Genomic DNA, 25,734 nt, shown 5'->3' with positions numbered 1-25,734 from the left:
GTTGGTCTGGTTTAAAGGGATTTTTGATAGCCTCTGCCAAATTTCAGAAATTCTCACCAAATGCTGCATGCATTAGGATCTTTTTGAACTCAAAAAATATAAGGAGAATGGTTAAAAAATCTACAAAACCAGGGACAAACCTCATTAATTTCCTGTATTCCTGCAGCTGGCAAAAGTAGTTTTGCAGATATGTTAAACTATTTGCTTGGATTTTTTTTTCTTCAATTTGAGTATTTGCCTATTTTTTTAAGGGGAAAAATGGATTTACACTACATGCAGGATCTTGTAATTGTGAGTGTCAGGTGACCTTATGTGAAAAAATACCACTTAAGAGAATTACTTATAATATGCAAAAACATGAGAAAGCAGAAGCTTCATATGCAGTGCATGAACTTGGAAATACAAAAGAAACAAACGCAACATCTGAAAAATGCTGAACAGGAAGGTTGAAAATTGGAAGACAAATGGAGCTAACTAATTTCTCGCTATGAGGTAAAAACATAGGTGAGTTATTGTGAAGGACAAGATCTTTGGTCAAAGTGAGGAGAAGTGGTACTGAGCGATGAAACAAAAGATCTTCCAGGAAAGGAAAGGAAAACGTGGGAAGTTGAGTTAGGCTGATGCTAGCAGTGCAGTCTTCCCTGGCAGGAGAGTCTGCTTTAATGTGCAAGAGAAGCAGATGTGGATCTTAAGATGCCAGTTCTGGTGACATGTTAAGGTTGAGGGTGAGGGTGGCCTCTCAGGGTGGTTGTCTAGAAGACGTGTGGGGTATCCTTGACAACATATCCCAGGTGTTCAGCCTGGGCCAGTGCTCTAAGCTAGTTCCCAACGGCCCCTTCCAACCTGAACCTGTCCTTGCGCTTTGGAGTCTAGTGAGGTGTGATCATGGATAAAGTGGCACTCTCCATTTCAGGATGAGAGAGCCATTAGCAATATTTCAGCAAAGACTGAGTTAATGCTAATGAAAAGGCAATATGCCAGAGTTGTGAGAGACTGACAGCTGTGGGAGCTGTGTAGATTAGATTTGCCGTGTGCATACAAACAAGTCTTATAGCAACCCTTGCAGAGATTTAATTTATAAACATGAGAAAATGTGATTTTATGAAATGTGCAACTGATAGTAAATCAGCTTACTTTTTACACTGGGGGTATGATGTGAGGAAGAGAACAAAGCCTATTTCTGTGGGAAATTAAAAACAAAAGAAGGAGTACTGCCGTATCACTTGTGATTAAGGCAAATATTCTTTGTGGGTAGATACATATAATATGCATTTGTATCCTCCCCAGTGTTTTATAGCACTTAAAGTAATCAAAATGGAATTTGGTGAAGAAATAATAGCTATTCCACTGGGCATTTTTCAGAGACAGGGAACCGACCTTCTCCTAGTTTTATGCATCTCAATTTATGTCTTGATTTTTTTTGTCTGTACTCATAGACTTAGAAACAGAAATAGCTTTTGAGAGGAGAATGAGTCTTTGGCCTCTGCATGAAGAAGATCTGAAGACAACCTCAGCCCGGAGTTTGCCATGCTTATGTAACATAATCACAAATGGTTCTCAGCTTTGTAGATGAGCTCCGGGGAAACCTGAATGAAAAGCTTGCACACTGCTTTGGGAGCAAAGCATTCCCTTGCATGTTTCATCCTAAGTACGTTTTGGACAGTTGATTATCACCAGTCAGAGGATACCAGAAAAGTCATAATGCAGAAGAATATCTCATACACGTTGATTTTGCTTTTGTCCTGTTCCCCTAGAAGCACTGCTTGCCTAAAAAGGGTCAGGAAAATTTAATGCTTGTTATCTCATCTCAGGGGTCATGTTTCTCCACAGACATCAGTGGAAACGGCAGTGGTTTAAGTTGTCTTCATACAGGTGTTGGGCATCCCTGTTCCATATACACTACACAGGGGATGTGTCCTGAAGAGCTTCCCACTGTCATGGCTAATAGCTCTCTTGGCTTCAAGATCTATGTTCTCCACATCCCACAGGGAGGCAACCATCTGCAGCAACTGATTCACCTCTCCACCATTTCTCCCTGTCATAAATATTCTGAAACTGTCAAATCTAGCTTGAAAAGGAGACGTTTTGGCTTCATTTAGTCTGGTTTCTTTCCTGTAGTTCTGCACCAATATCTTCTGCAGTCTCCTGTGGCTTTTGTATTATTCTCTATCTCCTTGTGCTGTTTGTTGTCCTTGAATCTACACAAAGGCAGTGGGTGCTCTAGGGGCAGTGTGCCATAGCTGCTCCTCCAGCTCCAAAACATGTCCTCTTCTGCCTCAGTTCTTGCCATGGGAAGGATTTCCCATTTTCACTGATGTGATTGTTACCGCTGCTGCCCTAGTTATTCCTACACCTCCTGGCTATGCCTATTTGAAAGTGCTGTTCCCCAGTGCATCCCAGGTCAAGTGAAAGCTGCAAGTGCTCTAGAATTATGTTATTTTGGATTTAGAGAATTTATTTAAACTTCTCTCAAGACATACTTTGATACAGCCTGGACATTGGATAGTGAGTGGATAGTGTCAACAAGTAAAACTGAGATCCTGATCATGGTCACAGGGTAACAGGCATTTCTGTTAGAGTAAGAACCTTGCAAAATATTAATTCTTGCTTTTCATTGCTGCTCAGGAATGTGAATGGGGAAAAAATTGCCACTGATTGCATTTTGTGGCTTTTGTCTTTTTTTTATTATTATTTTTTGTTTTGTATATGGGCTTTCTTCTAGGCTATATTCTCATTACTTAAGCAAACAGAGTAAATTGGATTGAAATTTTTTGTTGACTAACTTTTTTTAAAGATAAAATGTGACAGTTGCCCTGCACTTTGAATTACAAAGAAACAAGTAGGAGAAGAACTTGAGCTCTCGTTTTTGGGGCAGTCCTGATGCTCAAGGACAGCCTCTCCATAGATAGGCCACATGCCCTAGGGATGTCTAGGTGTTCCTCTCTCAAGACAGGCATCTTGTGTTCCTTCGGATGGGGGTTCAGAGCTCTGGTCTCTTGCTGGAGACTGGGATTATTTCTGTGGGTTGAACCAGTGTTAGCATTTGCAGTGCTGTGGGCAGGGGTGACTGGCTGTTATGTCACAGCCAGCTTTAGTAACAGAACAGGGGGAAGTAAAGTTTTTTTTAGTAGTGGGCTAATAGCAATTGATGGGAGCTTCACCTGTGTGGACAGTGCCATCATGGGAGATGAGAGGGGAGCCCCGGAACACACAGAAGAGAAGGACAACTCTAAACCCAGGCAGATGGAGTTCATCAGCCCTGTAAGGCCATGCATCTAAGAGAAGGTCACTCTAAACAAACCTACGTCCTGAGGACCTCGCTGCCACCATCCAAGCTTGCTCGGCCCCGGCAGATGAACCTTAGGATTAAAGGGTGGGCTCAGTTCAGCACACACTGTGTCTCACCTAAAAAATCCATTGCGCAGGCTTGAAGGCCTTACCCGCATTTTGCAAAGCCCTGTATCACCAGCGTGCTTGTAAGGAATGTGGGTGGAGACCTTTCCCGGATCTTCGTTCGCGAAGACTGGCCATGATGAATAGCAATTGATCTCAGATGGCATTTCAGTCATCTGATGCATGAGCTACAACAGATGTTGACCCAAAATTAGATATACTGAATTGGGGTGAAAGCCTTGCAGAATGAAACAAAACAAACCCCAAAACAAAAGACCTAAAACAATGAACACTCCTCAGTCATAATTTTCAAGATACAAGGTCTGAGTCCCTCTACCCTTACAGGGCTCTCTTTGTATGGTATGTTTGGGCAGTCTGCTTGAGCCAGAATAAATGTGTGCATGTTATTTTTGCCCAGTTTTCTCCCACTTCTATGCCCATGTCTGTGGAAGTCTTACAGAAACCTGTGTCAGAGCACTAGCTGTTTATGTCAAATTGCCTATCAAGGGTTTCTGCCTTCATGCTTTCACCAGAAGCAGAGATGCAGATGTGATAATGCTCAGGTTGTCACCTACACAGTGGTCTGATTATGCCGGCCTTACAGAGCATTGGATGTGTCAGGTGTCCTTCTGGCAGTGGTGACAGCAGGAGGCAGAACAACCCGAACCAGCTGGTACATTTGATGCTGAAGACTATAGCATGACAGGACTTAGTAAATGAAAACTCAGCCAACAATCATCAGGAGAGATTATTTGACACAGGGGAAAGACTGTCCTCTACATCAGCCTGCTCTTTACCTAGATGTGTTGGCACTCTTCCATTTTTCTTGGGAGAGAGCAGGTAGGAAGAAGGGTAATCATTAAAAACGTTTGCTGAACTGAACATACATTTGGCCGAGATACTGCCAAATTGAGCAGATTTTTGATGTCACTCTTGGGTAGATAAATAGCCTGAGCAGACTTGAAAACATCTCAGCCAAGATCCCAGCTTTGAACTGCACAGTCAATAGTTAACTTCAAATGAAATAGAAAATATGCCCTTCTAGTCGGATATAGACTATTGAAATTCTATGCAGTATGTAGAACAGTTTTAAAATCAGAAGAAAACCTATACAGTAGGTATTGCTTTCTCAGTGTATTTTTAAAATATTTTTATATGTCTAAACCAATACAAAATAAAACATCAGTCATCCAGTAGTCTCTGGGAGGAGAGGATCATGTGAGTAATGGTTAAACTCTATAGAGCCAGTTCAAGAGATGGACTTTGAATTTTTGGCTACAGAGGTGTGTAGCCGTAGATTGAAAGCAAACCTTTTCTACCAACATTAGTGAATAGTGCTAAAAGCTCATGCAAAATAGGACAAATTAGACCTGTGACATTTTTCTCACAACTGTTGCTTTTTAAATCACTGCCTTTGCCTGTAAAAGTTTGTTGGATTCATCCATTGTGCATGTCCTAGAAATTTGATAGAGGTTTCATATGTTCCTTGTGAGAGGATAAAGCCAGCTGCAGTACCCAATTGTTAAGATGTGGTTACTCACTTGAAATGTCATTAAGTGTATTATTCGGTATTCCTCTGACTTGAATCTTTTGGATAGGAATTTAAAACTGCTAGTCCTCTCTGGTTTTAGTGAACATTAAAGACCGCACACAATTATTCATTAAAAAAAGGAAGGGTTGTTACCATGTCCTCTAGTAAAGATTTCATCTTTCTAGTGTTAATGTAATGTGTTATAGAAAGACATTGTATAGAAGTAGCTGTAGATCTTGGTGTCTGCCTTTTTGTGAAGTATTTTAGGAATATGACTTATTTCAACTAACTTGTCCATGTGCTTACCAGACTGTGCTGTGCCTGAAAGTGTTTTGTGGTTTTTTTCCTGTTATTTCTAAAAGAAGGGTCACCAGTATCTGTGGCTTTGTTTTAATGACATTTGAAGAATTACACTTTACTATGACACTTTCACCTAGTACTGTATTATGTTCAGTGGTTCATTAAGAACTCAGAAGAAGGTGATGTCAACAATAGTTTGTCTTCCAGTATCTGGATTTCCTAGTTATCCCATCAATTTTGGTGTGAATAAGCCATCTCAAAATAGGATGACATCTGAAATATGTATGATCAAGCTACATGGTTGTATTAAATATTGTCATTAGTATTATTACTGCTTAGTTCTGTGTGATTTCATTGACAAGCTACACAGATCTTTGTAAAGTTATGCTCTCTTGTGAATACAGATGCGGTGATGAACCTTAGTTATTGATTTTTTGTTCACACAAAAAGCATACAAAATAGATTAAAAAGTGAAGACCTTGCCCTCGTTTATATTGTCTTCCTTTATGACAGATTTAATTGGAAATCTAACAGGAAATTAGACTGGAAGATTACCAACTGCATGGATGGCATGCCATGAAAGATCAAGTGCCTGCATCTTTCATATTGCACCCCAAAGCAGCTTTATCTATTATCTGGGATTTCTTCTGGGTTTAAGGATATTAAATATGACATCAGCAGCTTCAGCAGCAAAAATATTCAAAGGTACATGGGGTAGAAAAGCTACACAAGTTTTCTTATAGTGTTTGAAAGTTGAGGATGAAGAGCCTTTTACATTGTCATCTAAAAGTGAAAAAGGAAAAGGCTACAGAAGCTAAACCATCTGTACACAGGCCTATTGACTGTTCATTTCCTAAGGATCTTTCCATAGAAGCACTTAGGAAGATTGCTTTTTCAGCACTAGCCTCTAGAGTATTTCGTCATGTCAGCCATGCATTCCACGAGAGTATAAATTAATGGCAACATTCCTCTTAGAGTAGTCCCTTTTGTGTTTTGCCAGTTTACCTTACCTGGTACATAGGGTGTCTCCAGGGAAGATTACTCAGGAAGTTACCTACTTGGCTGTCATTTGTTCATACAAAAAAGACCAGTAAAACCAGAGAGGGAGAGAAAAAGGAATGCTCAAGTCTTTCTGTCTGTCCTGCTTATGTGGAAAAACTTAGTTACCCCGGGGCCAAATTCACATGGAACTGTTTTCACTGGCATGAGGTCTGTGCTAGGCAAAGATTTGTCTCTCTGCACAGGCATCATAGTGCCATGCCTCTTGACAGAATGTTATTTCTTAAAGCCATGTTTATCCCATGGCCTTGTCAGAAGTGGATTACCATCCTCCGCAGACTCTGGTATTCTGTAGTTGTACAAAGCAGGAAGGAAGCACTTGTGCTTTTGAAACTGTGCTGGAAATAATTCAGCTGTTTACATGTGACAAGAAGCTTTTAAATTAGACTGCCTGAAATTGGTTAGCTGTTTCTCTTTAAGTTGAAGCTGCCAGAAAGATTTCACTTTTGACAGAAGAAAAGAGAAGGGAAGAGCCATGATGAAGGAACCCTTTATGTCATAATCTATTTGCCTGTTACTGGCAACAACAACTGGGAGATTCAGCATCTCTAGGAAGTTTAAATTAAAAAATTGTAACTCTGTATACACCTTGATACCAATTATGACATCATCCAGCTAAACTTGACTATTCACTTCAGAGGCCACAGTCTTCCACAAATTGTTTGAATGCAGTTCTGTGAACCCACTAGTGGTTTTGGCGTCTGCAGATTAAATGTAATTTGAATTGATACCAGTGCAGTAGATGGAATTATCTATATCCCAGGAGAGGTTACATATAGGAGCTGCAGTTATTCCATATCTAACACGTGGTGTTTTCAGGAAGGAACAAACTGAAGCAAGACAGATGAAAACATTTGGAGCCTCAGGCATTCAGGTCAGAGCATATTACAGGAGGGAGATTTGGCAGGCATCAAGGATGGAGAAGGTGGTATTTTCTATGGTTTTTTTGCTATTTTTGACAGTGCAGCTTTAGTGTCAAATATTAATCATGTTTCACAGGAAGAGTGGAAAAGAGCAGTAGGAAAAATGCTCATTTCTGCTTCGCGGATGGAGTTTCTTTTGAAGTCAGTAGGAGTTGCTTGCTTGTATGGTCTTTGGAAGGGAAAAACAGTCAAAAGACTGCAATAAAAAGGCTATGCTTACATTTGAAATGGAAGGACTTTACCACAGTTAAGTGATGATACTCACATAAATGGTTTGTTCATTCAGATAAAGTGGTAATAGGATGGCTGTGTAAGTGGATAGACTGAGGTGGGTTGGCAAGATGTTCCTGATTGGCCTCATTGTCATGGCCCTATCAGCATGTATCAGCTGTAACCCATAGGAGCTAAATACTTGTTAAAACAAGTCATATTTCATCCTTCATGCTTTTTGAATCTAATCTTGTTTTAACAGTTTGCTGGGTGTACCAGATGATTGATGCTGTCACGCTGCAGATAAAATCTATCATTCTGTCATTTTTATTCAATATTTGAGAAGCATTTTGGTTCAAGATGGAATCTGAAGGAATGTTACACATTTTTAATATGGTTCACCTTAGTTATAAAAATAATCCATCTAATTCTCTCAGATTCATTGGCAGACATTTCCTAAATACAGACCTAGAATGAATTAGTATGTTAGTTGTACCTGAATATGTCTTAAAAGATATGTGCTGTATTTCTTTCTAAATATGCTACAAGGAGATGTAAATGAATATAGTATCAGAACCTTGCAAAATAGATGAAAGGATATCAGTTATGTTTAATCATGGGCATATTTGGCCTCATTTCATAATAAAAATCATAGACTAATATTAGCTTTTAAGAACAACTACATGTGCTGTTGTGAAAAGCTTGTTACACTGAAAAAAACTTTTGAGCTCCTGAACTTTGAGCAGTTAATAATGTCAGAGTTTTTACCTTTAAAGATGACCTGCAAGGACTGTGCTTTGTTCAAATCAGGGCTGAGGCCTCAAAGAGGTATTTCAGTGATCTTGTATCATCCGTGATTATTAGTAGGTCATAGTATTATTCTAAAAAGGGAAGAGACTAACTTCTGGTGTGGCAGGAGTTTCGTTATATACTTTAGAGACAGATACTTACCTTATCTTCAACTCTACTTGACTTGAATTTAGTCTATATTAAATTATTTTGCCTGTGTAACAGGTCACAAGCTACTCCTGCTGAATCCAGAGAAAGAAAGTCCAGCTTGTGGTGAAAACAATGACAGCTGTACTTGCTTGTTACTTCAGAAACCAGATGCAGAAAATTGTGTTTGGTATACTTCCACATGTGCTGCATTATTTGCTCTTTCTGTGTTTCCACAGGCCTTGAATAGGGGCATCGCTGCTGTCAAGGAAGATGCTGTGGAAATGTTGGCCAGCTATGGGCTGGCATACTCCCTGATGAAGTTCTTCACGGGTCCAATGAGTGACTTCAAAAATGTAGGTCTGGTGTTTGTGAACAGCAAGCGAGACAGGACCAAAGCAGTTTTGTGCATGGTTGTGGCTGGCGCTGTAGCTGCTATATTTCATACCTTAATAGGTAAGGTCACTTCACATGTAGTTGTGTCATTTCATTTGCTTCCCTTGCCTGTTCTTCAAACTGATTAATGTGTAGGCTTAATATTTCATTTGTAAGTGCAACAGGAGATGTAAAAGAGATGAAATCTCTTGGGCTGGTATCATGCCCATCCACATGATTTTTATTACCTTTTAAACAAATTGTTAAGGATCAGATTCCACCCACAGGGCTCTCCTGCCTGGCAGCTGAACATGCTGCTGATCTCTTTCAGTCAGGTGTGTGAGCAAATCTTTGGCTAGGTTGACAGGTTGCCTGAAGCTGATAGCTCAATATTACTGTTAGGTAATGATGATCAACTAGCAGTATCTGCTGGAATGGGTTTGGCAGGGTTTTAAGGTGTACTTGGTAGGGCTGTCTTGTCAGTTCTTGGTAGCATTGTCAGTGTACTCCCTCTGTACCTATCCCTTTGCTACTTACAGTACAAAACTCGAAGCAAGTAAGTGCCAGCATGCTCATTAAAATATCAGGTATTACTCTCTACTACTGCTAGTCATCGTCCACTTCTGCTGAATATTTAATCTGTAAGGGAGGAAGTAGTTACTAAGAGCACTTTACACCAAACTGAGGCCAGCTTCCTGAGTGTACTCTGACTCTGAAACAAAGACAATACACAAGCAGACATGAACTGTACGTAAAAAGTAAGGCAGCCACAGGATTTGCCAGTTTCTGAGAGCCTGGAGAAATGGGATATCAGCTCAAGCATCAGCCACAGCAATAAAAAGTCACATGACTTGGAAGACTTTTAACTTCATCCTCTCCAAAAACTGCACCGGATTCTCTGCACCTTCTGGCTCAGTCTACGAGCCGAAATCTCTGGACCTCAGCAAGGAGGAGCAGGAGATGCTGGAGGAAGAAGCAGAAAGGGCATTGCATTGAGCAGGTAAAATCCCAAAAGCTGAGAGTTCTAAGGGATGGGAGGGAGGAAGTAATGTGACAGCCTGTGGAGCCTCGTATCGGTTGACAGGCAGTAGTGTTGAATTGGATGACCAGCAGTAGGGGGGCATTCCATCACAGAAAAATGGGAAATGCAAGTGTAATGGCAATATCCTGAGTTGCTATGAAATCACAGAGTGGCCTGGAAGTGAGGCAGCATTCATTATCGGTCTGTTAGTATCTCAAGAGCAACATGTGGTTGCTGTTCAGCCTATAGTGTTAAAGAGACTAGACTAGAGTAGACTAGAATAGAATAGGACAATTTCAGTTCCTTCCTGAGTAGGTAAATCTGGTAAATTCAAATGCCCCCTGCTCTTATCCTTTAACAGGCTGTCAGCTATACTCACCAGCTTTATGTGCCTCCCAAGCACTACAGTTTGTTGACTGTCACATCGCTTATTCCACCACTGATACGAGAGCCCTGTGCTATTTACCTTTGCTCCATGTTATGGTCACAATAAATGCTTACAATAATGGCTCACTAGGCATGGCAACTCTGTACCAGGGATAAGCTTATGCTAATTTTATAAGCTGAATACCTGCATTCAAGTTAATTTAATTCACTGATAGCGATTGGTCACTTCCTCAATATGTTGATATTTGAGACTGCTTTATTGAGTCAGTATTATAAACTTTGGGCCATTTGTACATTTGGCTCTCATGTTTCTTTGCTTGGAATGTTTCTTCAGCCCCCAGAGCTGCTCTTCTAGTTGCTCACTTGCTTTCCTGCCAGTGCTGGTCAAAATTTTTGGCTTTGCCAGCTGGATAAAAAATTATTTTCTAGTCATTCAGTATTTTATTTTAAGCTAGGATAGATTTTAACAAAATTTAAAGTATAACTGTCAAATTTCCAGGTGAAAGACATAACTGGATTTTCCATGTGGGACTTCTTATTGAAAAGAGATGTTTGGAACAACGGTTGGAAAATCTGCCAGATAAGTTTCTTGCCTTTGCCTGGAAGTTTAGAACTTCTGAAATGCCCTCTGTAGATACTGGGGGAAAAAAAGGAGGCTGTGTTAGCCATGCTTTAAAGTCCTGAATTAAAGGGCTGCACACAATCTTTCAGCTGCTTATGGTGACAGACTACAAAATATTTTTTAGTATTTTAACTTGCCTATGCCTGAAAATATGCAAAGGCCACAGCAGAGACTGGCAGAGCGCCCGAGAGAATGGAGTTAGTCAGATTCTAGCACCAATTGCCTGGGCGACGTTGCCAAGTTTTATGTTCCAAGTTTCCTTTGAACCTGTTTCAAATCCTGATTATTCTGCTCTGACCCACAGATGCACAACCTGCCTAGCAGGAGGAAGAGAAGGAGTTCAGTGACAGGCAGCCTCCTAGGACCTGCAACTACTCCCCAGCAGCTACAAACCTATCACAGGCTAATCTACAGGAGACACAAATACAGGGTACTGATGCTCGGTGGATGAAAAAGGGAAACAAACAACACTCAGGGGACTGAATTTCTTCTACATGCCATGAATATAGGGCTAAGGAAGATGACATGATATCTACCGTGGACTGTCAAAGCCCAGGAAGAAACAGGAAACAAAAAGCCTGATGAAATACAGAGTACCAAAAGTCAGAAGGAAGAAAACAAGTGGTGGTAGAAACACATTGACCACAATGAATCACCACATTTCCAACTGCGATAGAGAGTATTTGCAGTCTACACACACAGCTCCTCACAAACAGCAACCTCTACTCATTTTAAAATATCAAAACAGACTGTCTCACCCACCTGACTCATGCTTCATTGCTTCAGCACGAGCTCCCCACTACTGCTTCCCCTCTGGGCCTCACACAATCCTCTGTGGGAGTGACTGGCTGAGCTAAACCACTCGAACTCACAGTTGCAAGCTCTGGGTCCCCTCCACATTCCTATGAACATCTGCAAAGTCCTCACCAACAGTTCCTATCACTTCCCTGTACAGGTATCAGTAAGAACCAAGAACCAAGTTGACTGAAGGGATTTGAAACTATATTCTCATCCCACTTATAATGCTGCTGCAAACCTTGGTCGGTACAGTATTCCTGGATTTGCTGTTTCAGGTGTGATCTGGAAATAGAAGATAGTATGCTGCCTTCCTTCCATTGAGCTATTTTGGGGGTAGATACTGCTGCCATTTAGGGTTTCCTGGTGGGAAGTTCACTCTGTAGCCAGAGTCTAAAGTGTCTCATTATTTCAGAGATTGGCATTTTGGTGGCTGTAAGAGAAGGGATTCAAGATGCTAAGCCTGTCTTTGCATATTTTTGATATCTTACTAAATTGCCAGCTTGACAGAGGAGAAAAGTAATTTATATAACATTATGCTAACATAATGCATTTCTTAGTGTTGCTGGCAAGCCCTTCAAACTAAGTGAGTCCTTTTAACACCAGTGTCATGAAGGACATGCACATTTTCTTTGGCAATAAAACAGCATTGTTCAACTTTTCACTAGTTTACTGAGAAATAGTATACTGAGAAATTTTATTTCCTCTTGAATAACTCTCTGAGGTTCTGGAAACGACAAGGCAGAAGTTATTTAGAGCAAACATCCTCTTTGCTTAAGCAGACATCCTTAATTGGTGCCCACTACACCTCATTGAAAACTACATGAGAGATCATGGTCATCACCAGGAGAAAATGGTTGGAACTTCAGTAACCAGTAAACTGTAGTATAAGTTAACTGTAGTAATCTGTAGCAGATTGGATGGACAAGACATATGAGTGATTTCTTTCGTGCCCATTTATTACTAATAGGCTAGTGGGCATGGGCCATTCCAGCATAGATTGCACAGGGGAAAATCTAACAGTTTCTAGTAATCCCACTGATCCTTTTGAACTTCCCACATGCATAGTCACTGTATGTACATGAAAGATCTGCATAAGAAGTGAGACATAGGTGTAATCCCACCAATTCCTGTGTAACACTACTAGAATTTTCTAGAGACTAGGAGTTATAGAGTGGGTTATGACAAGCTGAGGGTTTTTTTCCGATCAACCTTGTTCAAATGTGCCCACTGTACTGGCTCATACTGAACATTTTGCCCTGGAAAAAAATGACAGGAACACAAATCAGAATATAATCCAGATTTGCCTTCCTCCCCCTCCCCAAATGAAATTAAAATGTTATTCATTAAAAATTTGTCCTGCTTCAGCATCTTCACATGGTCATTGTTAAAGCAGTAACATGCTTCCCTGGCTGCCCCAACCCTTCTTCCACAACAGGGGCAGTTTCTTCTCGGGAAGGTACTCAGGGCAAAGGAAGAAAGCCTAAGACCAAAGCACTTTTGGATACAATGTTTTATTTAAAACAGCCAAATTTTGACACTCATGAGATGTTGGCTTATCTGAAGATATTTCAGATACCAACTGTCATTGATAGATTTGGGAAAATCAACTAATTCAATTTTGGAACTGGAGCTGAGCATGGAAAAAGGTGATTGCAGTAATCAGTCTGCATTGAAATGCTCCTAAACTGTTTTGGTTTTTTTCTAATTCATGTAAAAATAAGCAAAAAAAACCCCAACCAAACACAAAGCCTTAGACGCTCTGATCGTCTGGGCTTTCACAAGGGGGACACAGGCTTTTTCTTCTGTTTTAGATCAGGGTAATCAAAGACATAAAGGAATCTATATACCCTGTATGCCATCTCCAGATGAAGATTTGCTATTTAGTTTTATTTTTTCATGTTGATATTTTCTTATCTGCCCAAATCACTTAGCTGAACAAATTAGCTCAGGTTAGAGTGTGGTGCTAATACCACCAAGGTCATGGGCTTGATCCCCCTATGGGCCATTCTCTTAAGAGCTGAACTCAGTGGTGCCTGTGGGTCCCTTACAACTCAGAATAGTCTGTGATTATGATTGAGAAACTCCTGATCAGCACCAGTTTTGGCCATGTGAGCCATCTTTCTGACAAGTAGCAGAATAGATTTTTTACTTCTAAAGTCTCCAACTTAATTTTTAAAACTGGCAGCAAAGTATGAAAATGGAATGTGTCTAGAACATGCTTTAACCCAAAAACATTTTTTTGATTCTTTTTTTCCTGTGGTAAAGCTAGTACTGACATGTAGCTCCATGCCTGGAAGAAAATGGTATCACTTCCTATGAGAGTTTCTTTTTTTTTCCTTATGATTGAAGTATAACATGTTCAATTGTAGTCAGCTCCAAAATAACTATAGTACAGCTATTTGTCTGAGACTACTGGCATCATTAAGAGTGTGTTCAGTTGTTTTAAGAATATCTGAAGTTTATGTGGTAGTGATTGGCTTCTTAGAGAAATTGGTGTAGGAAAGAGGAGATCCAATTAGGTATACAGTTTTCAATGTCATTTCTTAAGCTTCTGGGTCTTAAAGCTCAACTGGAAAAACCAAAAGCAAGAATTCCTGCTTAACTTCTGTAGCAAAATTGATCCACATAGCAAAATAAATTAGGTATTAGAGGAGAGCAAACAGGCAGCTTGTCTTGGAGTTGGACTTCTCTGTTTTGGTTGAAATTCTGTAAGAAATGGGAAGCGCCATCTGCTTCAGATTCATGTAATACTCTTTGGCTCTGTGGTCTATGTTATTAATTTTGCACTGTTCTACATAATAAGTTTGTAAGGTTGGCCAAGGTTAAGTTCTAATTGCATCAGCAATTGCCTGATTCACAGCTCAGTGACACATGCTTGTATATTTGTTAGTAAAACTCAGCTTGCTGAGTCCTTCTTTCTGAGGAGGGAAACATTCATGGACACCAGCAAAAGTAACTGTTTGCTTTCACTGACATATGAAATAGTTGGCCATTTTGAAAATAACATTTTAAGCTTAACTATTACGGTTTTGAAACCAAATTCACATTAAAAAGTGCAGTTAGACTTTTTTTTGATGGAGGGAGAAAAAAAATACTAAAGCTTACAGAGCTCAGTGCTGATATCCCTAGAAATTTTAAAAATGTGGTGCTGTGGGCTGTGATGGTATAGGTCCCATTGAGAGTGCCTTGTCAATAAACTACAACCCTATGGTGAATTGTTTGTTCCTAGAAGTGAGAGTAGTTTTCTGTGATAGTAAACTTAAAAAAAAAAAATTTGAACATCACAATGGCTTTTAGAGCAAAAAAAGTTACTTATTGCTCACTTTCTAAACATTTTTAAAGTCTCATGTAAAACAGACAGAGTTCATGGAGAGGATGGAGGATGACTTCTGCAGCATGCTGTGCTTCTAGAATGGCACTGCTGGAGGAGGCTTCTCCACAGAAACAGGTTCCTTAGCACCTGGACTCTGATTCTGTCAGTCCCTATGTGGAGGAGAAGATGGTGTGTTTCCTACAGCAGTTTTTAAGGTTTTGTGCAGAAGTGTAAAGCAACTTTAATGGAACCTAAGAGACAGCTCAATGAATCTGACCCTCACATATGGCTTGTCTCACACACCTTCCAGATTCTTCTCCTTCACTGAAATAAGTCGATTCAGAAATGGCCATGTACTGCCCTGCCATAAAAGCAGCTTTCAACAAGGACTTACCACACAAAAATCCATGCATAGCAGAGAGTTTTCCAAACACTGAGCAAAGATTGGTGCATGGGTACTCATGTGGAAATAAAAAGAGACTGTGCTTGATGTTTGACTGAAGTGCAATAAGCACCTGAACACTTTAAGGAGCTAAACTGGCCTCCCTGAACTGAGGAAAGGTTGGAGTTTTGGTTTAAAGTTCTTCTTCAACCTCCTTCAAAAGGAAACAAGGCTGGGAGTGCCCCAGAAAGATGGCTAAGCAACCTGGGATTTACTGTGTGAACTCGGAAACTGTGGGTGTAACAGTGATAGATCAGGCAGAAGACATATAGGCCTTGTTGTCTGGAATGAGGCTTGTGCCAGTTCCCAATGCTATCATACCACCTCCTTCTATTCTACTATGTTGTTTACACTGTCTTATTTGGACTTAAGTAGTCCTTTCAGTTCTATTAATCATTTAACTACCGTATCCCTAAGCCATTGGAAAACAATGATGACTGAAACTGCTCAATTGCTTCCAAATACTGTTTATGAGTTATGAGAGACAGGCTAAGAAAATTGAATTGGATGACTAGTGCTAGCATTTGTCAATCTAAATATGAGACCTGATGCATGAAAAGGGTAACTTTCCTGAAATACCCTATATGAAGATCTGTACGAAGATAATAGAATTGTTATAGATGAAAAACTAGATAGTGTTCACATTAGAAATAGTTATCTTAGAAAAGACACAAGTGGGAGAGAACTGAGGTAAGGTTCCTCAGGCACAAGTAATTCTGCCATTACTTGTCTTGGGAGGTTGACTTTACAGCCAAATCATTAACAGCTATTACGAGTGTATAGGGAAATTAAGTAAGGATATGCAGGCCTAGAACATAGTCTATAAAAGGTTAAAAACTGTTTGGATTATTTAACTGTGCATATTAGGTATGTCTGTATAGTTGAGAGACTCCAGTCACAGCTAGCTCTTCATTATTCCTTGCTATGGGGAGGACTTGGAGATCATTAAAACAGCTGGATAACATGGATGCTAACGGAACCATAAACAGTTCTTTAGAGAGGTGTGTGGCAAGTCCCTGCATCTGTGCTATCTTCAACCCAACACTTCTTGGAAAGAAAGACCTTAAAAGAGGTGTATTGCCCAACACTAAAAGTTTTTGTTTTGGGTTGAAATAGGACAGCGAAAGAATATACTGGCAATCAGAAGTGGGAACTCCCCGATTTCCAGAGATGCTCTTTTCTGGCTCGTGGCTCCTGAGGTGTTAGCTGTAGATAAGGAAAGAAACTAAGGCTGGTCAAGGCTGCCCAGGGACTGGACAGCAAAGCACACAGTGCCCTGACAGGTCCCAGCAGAGGTGGTCATTAGACAGAGTAAAGGAGAGGCATAATGAGTGTGATTTGTTGCATGCCTTCACAAATCATAGTATCCTTTTACAGCTTTGAGCAGGTTTACAGGTAATGTCAAGAGAGTGCAGTGATAATAGATGGTTTCAGCATTTATAAGGCACTATATCCCTTGAAATACACAATGCCTGGTGAAAACAGCTTTTCTAACAAAGAGCCTTGATTTAATGAAGGAGCAGTAGATTTTCTGGAGTACCAGTGTGTTCATTTAGCAAACAGATGTGGCACTTACTATACCCATCTTCCCAACCAGCCATTTGTTATCACTCCTCTGCCAAAGGTTACTTTAAAAAGAACCATGAGGGCACTTCTTAGTCATAAAGAGCAGCTGGTGAGGCTGTAATACCCTGAAGCCCTTGCAGCTGTTTGCTACGTGAATGGGTGTCTGAGCTCCAAGGCATCACAGTCCTTGAGGTACTTCTGTATATCTCACCCAGAGCTCATATGTAATCTTTATTTTTCATTCATATTCTTGTGTCTCTACAGCATATAGCGATTTGGGGTATTACATTATTAATAAGCTGCACCATGTGGATGAATCAGTGGGAAGTAAAACTCGGAGGGCCTTCCTTTATCTTGCTGCCTTCCCTTTTATGGATGCCATGGTGAGTGCCTGATTCAGAACTGAATTTTAATATTAATGTAACATTTTTTATGGCCTTAGTTCACAAAGTTCACATCAGTTACCTGATGGGAAACTGAAGGTATGCAGAAGCAAGGTATGTCCTTTGCAAGCTGTAACTCTGTATATACCTGAACTCATCATCTCCTGCGAACTCATCATCTCCTGCTACACGGAAAAAACATTTGTGTGGACTTTAAACATCCAGAGGTCATGACAGATGTCAAAAACCTCAGCTGCCTTGTCAGAGCTACTGTACGTGCATGTTGGAAAGCATTGGTTATCTTGTGATGAGCTACACTGGTTTTCTGTATGAGACTTCTCGTTCCCATTTGTAGTGGAAGGTTTAGATTTGCCCTGCATTCCCAGATCACTTGCAGAGCTTGTAATGAATAAGGTCAATATTTTCTCAAAACAAATTTGTTGGAAAGATATTTCTTACTGTCCGTTTTTGCAAGCACAGCTAAGTTCAGTATTTCTCAAATAATTGGGCAAGAGAGCCACATGGGGTGCACTGCTGCTTCCCAGATCACCAGGCTTACTGCTCATGGCCTGCCAACATAAAAACATGGCACCTCGCTTCAGTGCTTCTACTGTGTGAAACTGGTAAAGGAGAACCTCATGGCGATGCCTCCACCGCTTTCTCTACCACTTTATCCGCTTGAAACAGTAGCTGACAATAAAAATAAGTTGGATCATTAAATTTTCTCTTCCTGACAGGACACAGTATAACTCAGTGGACCAATGAATATTACACTTAAGAGGTGCATCCAGCTGGTGAATGAGAATACATTGCATTATTTATTATGATAATCCATCCTATGCAGCATCTCATTTATGAAGGGGTGGTTTCTTATTAGATCACTCAGAAGTTTCTATACAGTCTATAAAATTTTTCCCATTCTCCCTGTCAGCCCTGGCAATGAGGAACCGAAGGCAACAGTGCTTTCTCTGCATTAATGGCTTAGCGTTTGCACAGGTTCAGGCCAGGTACTGCTGGTGGAAAAGAGCTTTGCAGGTTGGTTGTGTACAATGTAACAACCAGAAAATAGTATTCTGGGACTTGAAATCATTCACAACATTATAATCAGTTCCCAAACTTTTCTCTGGCTTTTTTCAGGCATGGACCCATGCTGGGATTCTGCTGAAACACAAGTACAGTTTCCTGGTGGGATGTGCCTCCATCTCAGATGTCATAGCTCAGGTAAAGGCTCCTCCTAGAAGTCACTGTTCCCATTGTATTATGGACCAGATGCTTTCCTAACCAGGAACTCTGTTGTACAGATAGTCTCTCTGTGACTTCTCTCTCCTCTGTGAGCAAGATACCAGAAGAAGTAATCTTTTATACTATTCTGTGGCTGTTTCTCCATCACATAAAGGCTGTTTGCTGACAGTTGGGATTTAGGACAGTCTCATTTGACTCAATCAAGTCAGTCCCAAACCAACATCAGGAGAAGGGAACCAAGATTGTTTGGGCGAGGGTTATGTCCTCCAGCACTTCCACAACCCTGTTTCATAATGGCTGAGAAACAAGTTGTATATATATACATGTGTACCTCTGGGAAAAAGAAAGATCAGGCAAAGAGACCGTTGGCTGCTGCCAGTCCAGAGGCTGATGGAGTGCTTTAAAAGAGACATTTCTCCCCCTGTATGTTCTCCCTCACCCTTCACACAGTTGCAGTGAAATCCTGAGTTGGGAGGTGAAGGCTTGATTCTCCAGTTCACACATTGGTTTTGCAAATACTCTCTAATCTAGTGAAATGCAATAGTGTAAACCATCTTCTGGTTGCCAGTACAGCACTGTTCTTGTTACTGTTCCAAAAAGTGAAGGCTCAGAACGGCAGCAGAAAGGGTCTGTGGTGATAACCTCTGAGGGATGCAGAGAAGACCAAATGTTTTTTGAGCTTTCATTTGTGAGGGAGGTTAACTATCCTGTTGCTTCATACTAGGCACACTGAAGAAACAACATTCATACACACTGCTGATGGCCAGTATTGTAGCATTTGAGAACCAATATACAGCCCTCTTTCGAAAGCATATAGGAAAATATTAAAAAATGAAGAGTCCCAGCACCTGTACAGTTGCTGTACTGCCCCATTACCAGCTGAATTGTGTAATGACTGGATTAGAAAGACTATGAAACAGTACAACATCAGAGGAAATATAAAGTCAACAGCACTTAGTTCAATTTTCCATAGCATTTTCCTCCCACTAAATATGAGAAAACCATAAATGAGATTGAACTATTCAGTCAGTGTCTAGTGCAGGTTTGGCAGGTCTGCCGCTCTACGATACTGCACTAAATCCCTGAAGATAATACCAATTACTTTAAATTACCTTAACCCTCATGGTTTGCTCTTGTTCTGATGTGATCTACAAAGTTTGTTGGCCCTAGGTGCATGTCAGGTCATACACAGCTAAATATGGAAACAAATTCTTATTTTGACCATGCCCTTTCCACAGCAATTGGTGAGTGGGTTGCCCAGGGTTGCGAAGAGTAAGACACCTGTCATCTTCTCTCAGCAAAATATTGCACAGAGCAGGAGCAAGTCCAGAAGACAAAAAGTTGAGACTCTCCCTACCCCAGAACTCTCTACAGCTACATCAGTTCTCTACACAGGCAATAGGTGCACAGGCAGTAGCCAGTTCTCCTTGGATAGCTTCATATGCACAGTCTTTGTGACTGACTTTGCTTCTGTTTTCTGAAAAACGATGTTTTTATCGGTTTTAAAGGTTTTTTATGAAGGTTTTTTTTGCAAACCTTCATAAGCCCTGCGGCCTGCCTCAGAAATATTTGCAGAGTGTGTTTTTATTTAACTACTTCTTGAGCTCAAGCCATGAAGGAGAGAACCTGCACCTGAACAATGTGTGTTGTATTTCTTGTGATTCAATTGAATGCCGGCATGTCCTAGCAGGTATTCTGCTCTTCACAGCACCAAACACAGTTGGCTTTCCAGTTGTGCTCCCCATCCAGAGTCATGTGGAATTTAACAGGCATGTAAGCACTCTGTACTTAACAAAGAGAATAATATCATATTAATCAATTTCTTTGGATTTTATGGATTGAGCACTTAGTCTTAAGACGCTGTCTTATGAGCTCTTCATTAGCCCAAAAGTTTCCGTTGCATTTACATCAATGTGGCACTCAGCTGAAGAGCAAATAATGAAATACTGAAATTTAATTCAAAAAAGTAGAAAATTAGGTTGACATAAGACTTCCTGCTCCTAAATGTTGAAGTGAATACGTTAAAACATCTGGCTTTTTAATTACCACTAGCCTCCCCCCAGCAAAAAAAAAAATAGTAGGGCTTAAAAACTGGCTGTAGAAGCATGTCTTCAGCCTCAGTGTCTATCAGAATAGCACATTCTCCTGGAAAGGGTGACACTCAGCCACATACTTGGTGCCAGATCTTGCCAGACTTTCATGCTACCCTTCTCCTATTTATGGCTCGTGGTTTGACACCTGCCCAACCTTCAAGTACTGTTCAATAGAGTAAGAAGTTAACTCTTGTTCTTCTCATGTGTATGACCAAATGCTGGGGGATCATCATTAAAGTTTTTAATACCATAAACTCGAAATCAGATAGATACTGTAGTCATGCATGGTTGTTGGTTCAGGTGGACTAGCTAGGAATCAAGACAGGAGATATGTTGGCCCTAAAGAAACACACAGACAAATTATTAATAATTTATTTATTTACTGTGCAGGTTGTTTTTGTAGCCATTTTGCTTCACAGTCACTTGGAGTGCAGGGAGCCTCTCTTGATCCCAATCTTGTCGTTATACATGGGAGCACTTGTGCGATGTACCACGTTATGCCTCGGATACTACAGGAACATACATGATGCTATTCCTGACAGGAGTGGGCCTGAAATGGGGGTATGTCTTAATACTTGTGCTTTTTCAAACTCAATAATTTTGACCTTGGAAGGTTTTGTGTTATAATACTTTATTAAACTTCTGTACGTGAAGGGCCTTCTCTCTGTCCTGCAGGAAAAAGCATTCTCACTTAAAGAGGCATGGTAGAAACTATTCTGACAACAGTGCACATTAGACAGTGCCTTCCACAGTATGGGTGTACTGTCTACTGACTACCTCTGTACTGAGCTGTAAGACACCACACCATGAACTAAGTGATCACCTTAGTTCACATGGAAGAAGATCTCAAAATTTCTCTTTTTCCTCAAATGTCATATTGGTTTTCATGTAGCTTTGTCTGGTAGTCAGAACAAATTATGCAGATAGATACCTTATGCATTATTTATTGGGATCCATGACACATCTTCTTTGGAATTGGTATTAATAACATGAGTGATAATACTTTAGGCTCTTCATGTTGAAAATTAATGAAATGAATGTACCAAACTGACAATGGGTGGGAAAAGCAAAAAACCTTTCTCTGTGCTTTTGGTCCTGTGCTGTGTATTTTTTTCCAAACACACTATATTTTTTTTTACTCTGTCTTGCAGGGAGAAGCTACGATAAGGAAGATGCTGAGTTTCTGGTGGCCTTTGGCATTAATTTTGGCAACTCAGCGAATAAGTAGGCCCATTGTCAACCTTTTTGTCTCCCGCGACCTAGGTGGCAGTTCTGCAGCCACAGAGGTAAGAAAGTCAGTGCTCTGCATACTGCAAATGATCATTAACATGGTGTTAGATCTGTGTTTCTCTTCTCAGCCATGCTGATGAGAGAAGATTGTCTCAAGTACATTTCTGTTTAGTGCTCTTTTTATGCTTGAGAAGAAAACTACTTGGACTCTTACCTTGAGCCTTTCTGCCAGGTCTAGTGGGACCTCAGCCTCAACAAGACCTGTAGAATTTTGTCACTGAACAGTGCCTGTGTCCCAAGTTTCATACTCTACAGATAAGGTACATATGCCCTGGAGCATTCATATCCCAAGGTTTTAGGACAGTCATCAGTAGTCCCATGTTCTGCTCTTTCCTGTCTTGTATATTTTATGGCTATGCAAACTGATGTGAAACTACTGTTAGAAGTCAGTGCATCACACAGAGCAGTGTAGAGGCATAAGAAAACATTTTAAAAACATCTGTCTCCTGGTTTGGATATGGAATTCACCCTGTTTGGTTTTTTTTCTTGAGGAATTTCAGGTTATTCCAATAAGTCTCATACACCTCTTGGGAGCCAGACTTCTGATTGTAATGTAGAGCCTTCACCAATGCTCACCATGAGCTGACCTATTCTCTTAAGGAGTCTAGGGGACCTTTGCTGCCAGTTGCAGTGGGAGGATGTCTAGATGCACGTAGTCATTAACAAATCTCTCATGTTGTTTTTTCTACAGGAAAAGCAAAGCTCTAAGATACTAAATGGAAAGGAAAATTCAGAGAGCTGTTGCTAATTTGTCATATGTGATGCTGTGTATTTCACTCTAAGGAGTTGCCAGACTGCAAATGAACAGCTGTGGAGAGAAAACTTAGGAAACGTCACGCTTTTACATATGTAAATCAGGGATCATTCTATGCATTAATATCAGCCTTGGTACAAGGGGAGCCAGAGTGGGTTAGCATTTCTTGGTAACTTTTGATTTCAGGTGCATCACATTTCATGGCTAGTCGGTTGCATTTTGTTGCTATTAGTATGACTCCAAATATGTGTCACAGCTGGTGGTTTGCTGGCAGTTTTACACTAACAGTAATGGTCACATTTCAACTTTCTCTGAATAATTGCCTCTGAAAAGGGTGGTTCTGGAAATACAGATAACATCAGTGTCTGGAGCATCAGTATCCACAGTTTTATAGGTCCCCTGTTCAATAATATCAGCAACTTTCAGTGTGGGCAGGATGTCCCCAGGAAGGACCAGGCTGTAACACATTCATGAGGACCGCAATCCTCTTGCATTGTCCAACTCCCACTGCTTTTGTTTGGACTGCCAGCACAGTTATGGTTATTGGGCTACTTATTTGGTGTTGGATTTGATGGGGGTCTTTTTCACCTGTCAAACACAGATTCTAGGCATTTTGAAAAGCTTACATGCGTATGTTTTGGGATCACACCAAGGAAAAATACTGGGAAAAAAATCACTGCTAAAAACTTCAATTTTTTAATCCAAGTGGAATCTAGCATACAAAATGTGGTAGTGAAATACTGTTTTCTTTACAGGTACCGTGTCTTTGCAGTCTTTTAGGACTTCATGATGAAAATAAGCAAAATATCTTTTATATTCCTTGTTTGATTTAACCTAGTTAGGTTTCATTTCAGATGGAAATTCTGCTAAAAATACATTAATGGGAAGGTGTGCAATTAAAAAGAGTACGATCTTAAAATTCCAGTTTGTTTTATTTGAACCAATTACTTTTTCAAGGTACATTAAACATTATTAAAGCTATTATTAGCAGGGAAGGATCTATCCCACTTTCTTTCTCTCTGTGGATATCACTGTGTTTCCCCTTCTTTTTAAACAGCACAGGGAACAAATTAGCTCTCTACATGGTCATTTGTTGGCATAGGTCTTTTAACCAAGCAAAGACAGAAGTTACATTTATAATGGGAAATTGGGCTCAGATAACCAAGAAAATGTACATCAAAAGTTTAGCACTGAAACAGAGACAGCAGTAGTTAACAAAGGTCTTTCCTGAAGCTACCATTACCAGATGTAAAATGAATAAGAATTTAGGTGGATGGTAGCAGACCTGAACCTGCAGTCAAAAGGCAGTCAAGCACTTTGATTTCTAAGAATTAAGAGCGTCATGCAGTTCTTAGTACAGATGCATCCTTTAGCAGTGAGGACTAGAAAACTTGGAGTGACAGTAGATTTACAGGCAGCCTCACGAAGAGCTCTGAAGCACCCTTTCTACATGAAAGACATGAAGTACATATATTTAGACTTTTTCTTCAGCAATCAGAAACATTACCAAAATCTTTCATACATTAGTATGTAGGGGAGCTTGTCTTTTATGTACCTCTTGGACTGTACTTGTGAAAGTGTAAAAGGTTGTAGTTTTAAATTTCAGGCAGACAATTGTTTCTCAAGATAAAAATATTCATCTGGAATTATTTTTATTTGTTGTTCACTGGGAGAGGTGGAATTTTTTGTCTTGTAAGTGCCTCCTGCCCCAGTGTAGTCAGATTGATGTCAGTCAGCCACTGAGACCCACTGATTTGTCACCTCTCTGTTTTGCTTAAAGCTCTTTTATACATAAGAATACCAAATAGAATGTATATAAATTAAAATTATGCAATATGATCCAAACCTACCATGAACTGTAAGGCATTCTGCTACTCAGCTATCTGTAAATAAAATCACTCAGGAGCTGTTTGGCTGGCTGAGGGGTGCACCACAGCTCAAGTTAACTATTATCCCAAAGCACCAGAGTGATGGTGAAATGACAAAACTGAGATAGATAGCTTCGTGGCACAAAAGATTTCATAAGCTTAAAATGCCAGGCCAAATGGTGGCCATTCTGATGGCCTTCCTGAAACAAAGAGCTTTCAGTCGCTTGTCTGGTTTCTCATTGTGTCAAGGTCAATGTGGTGATATTGGTGGACAGTGTCATTGTATGTTAGTTTAACTGCTGTGTTTGAAGATTTGAAGTTCATGCCTCTCTGTCTCCATTTGTAGGCAGTGGCAATTCTGACAGCTACATATCCTGTGGGACACATGCCGTATGGCTGGCTGACAGAGATCAGAGCAGTGTACCCTGCTTTTGACAAGGTGAGTGTCCCTGTTGGGGTGTGATAAATACCTTTTGTGTGGTTTTGCATGTGTGGTCCTCCTTGTTCTCTCTGTTTGTTGTTCCACTGATGGGTTTTTTTTAAATCCTAGTTAAAATTAATTGGGTTTGGGTGGCTTCAAGCTGTTGTCTGATTTATGATTTTAACCTTAGCTCTGTGTTACAAAGTATTAAACTGCCTTTTGAACAGATAGGTGCTGTATTTTTAAGGATTAAAAAAAGTCCTCACTATGATGTAGCTACTTAGGTAGTGAAGTTATTTCTCCCAAAGTGACACCACTGACTGAGCAAGCTCACGTCGCTGCTCCAGATTTTGTGGTATCTGTCAAGTGGGTTTGGGTTCATTTGCTTATGTTAATGTTTAGCAAAGGGTGTTTCATAGACTGACAGTAACAGAGATAACATACATTCTTTTAGTTGCACTGGTTTAGCTGACCAAGGCTATGAAGATTTTTATTGGTATATCATGTAATTATGTAAGAATGCAAGGACTGCTCCTGAAACTGAGCGCAGAGTAAATATATAACAAAAATTGATTTTATTTAGTCTCTTTTTTTTTTAACTCTGATTAAGGACTGGTACTCACCAGTCCATATGTTGCGTGAAGAATAGTCCTGTCCTGTGACTCTAGAATTCAAATGCCAGATCCTCTTCTTTCCTTTATTTACCAATTAGTAACTGAACTTTCTGGTTCCAAATACTCATGAAAAATATGTTTGCTCGCTCTGATGTGTTTAACTGGAGCAAGACCTGTTTGATATCATCCACTG

At 40.2% G+C, this 25,734-nt stretch overlaps 1 protein-coding gene across 1 annotated transcript in view; it reads left to right on the top strand.

Annotated features, from left to right (window-relative positions):
* Positions 1-25,734, top strand: part of ANKH (ANKH inorganic pyrophosphate transport regulator) — a 104,703-nt gene that overhangs the window by 48,139 nt on the left and 30,830 nt on the right. Inside the window, exons 2-7 of the mRNA XM_027663798.1 lie at positions 8,592-8,808; positions 17,141-17,259; positions 18,397-18,480; positions 20,985-21,155; positions 21,746-21,880; positions 24,853-24,945. Coding sequence (XP_027519599.1) covers positions 8,592-8,808; positions 17,141-17,259; positions 18,397-18,480; positions 20,985-21,155; positions 21,746-21,880; positions 24,853-24,945 — 819 coding nt within the window. The remainder of the gene's footprint in view (positions 1-8,591; positions 8,809-17,140; positions 17,260-18,396; positions 18,481-20,984; positions 21,156-21,745; positions 21,881-24,852; positions 24,946-25,734) is intronic.

This window comes from Corapipo altera, unplaced genomic scaffold, assembly GCF_003945725.1.
Source record: "Corapipo altera isolate COAL_440 unplaced genomic scaffold, ASM394572v1 73, whole genome shotgun sequence".
NCBI classification, from domain to species: domain Eukaryota; kingdom Metazoa; phylum Chordata; class Aves; order Passeriformes; family Pipridae; genus Corapipo; species Corapipo altera.
The sequence above is the reverse complement of the archived record's forward strand: the minus strand, read 5'-3'. Positions and strand labels throughout refer to the sequence as shown.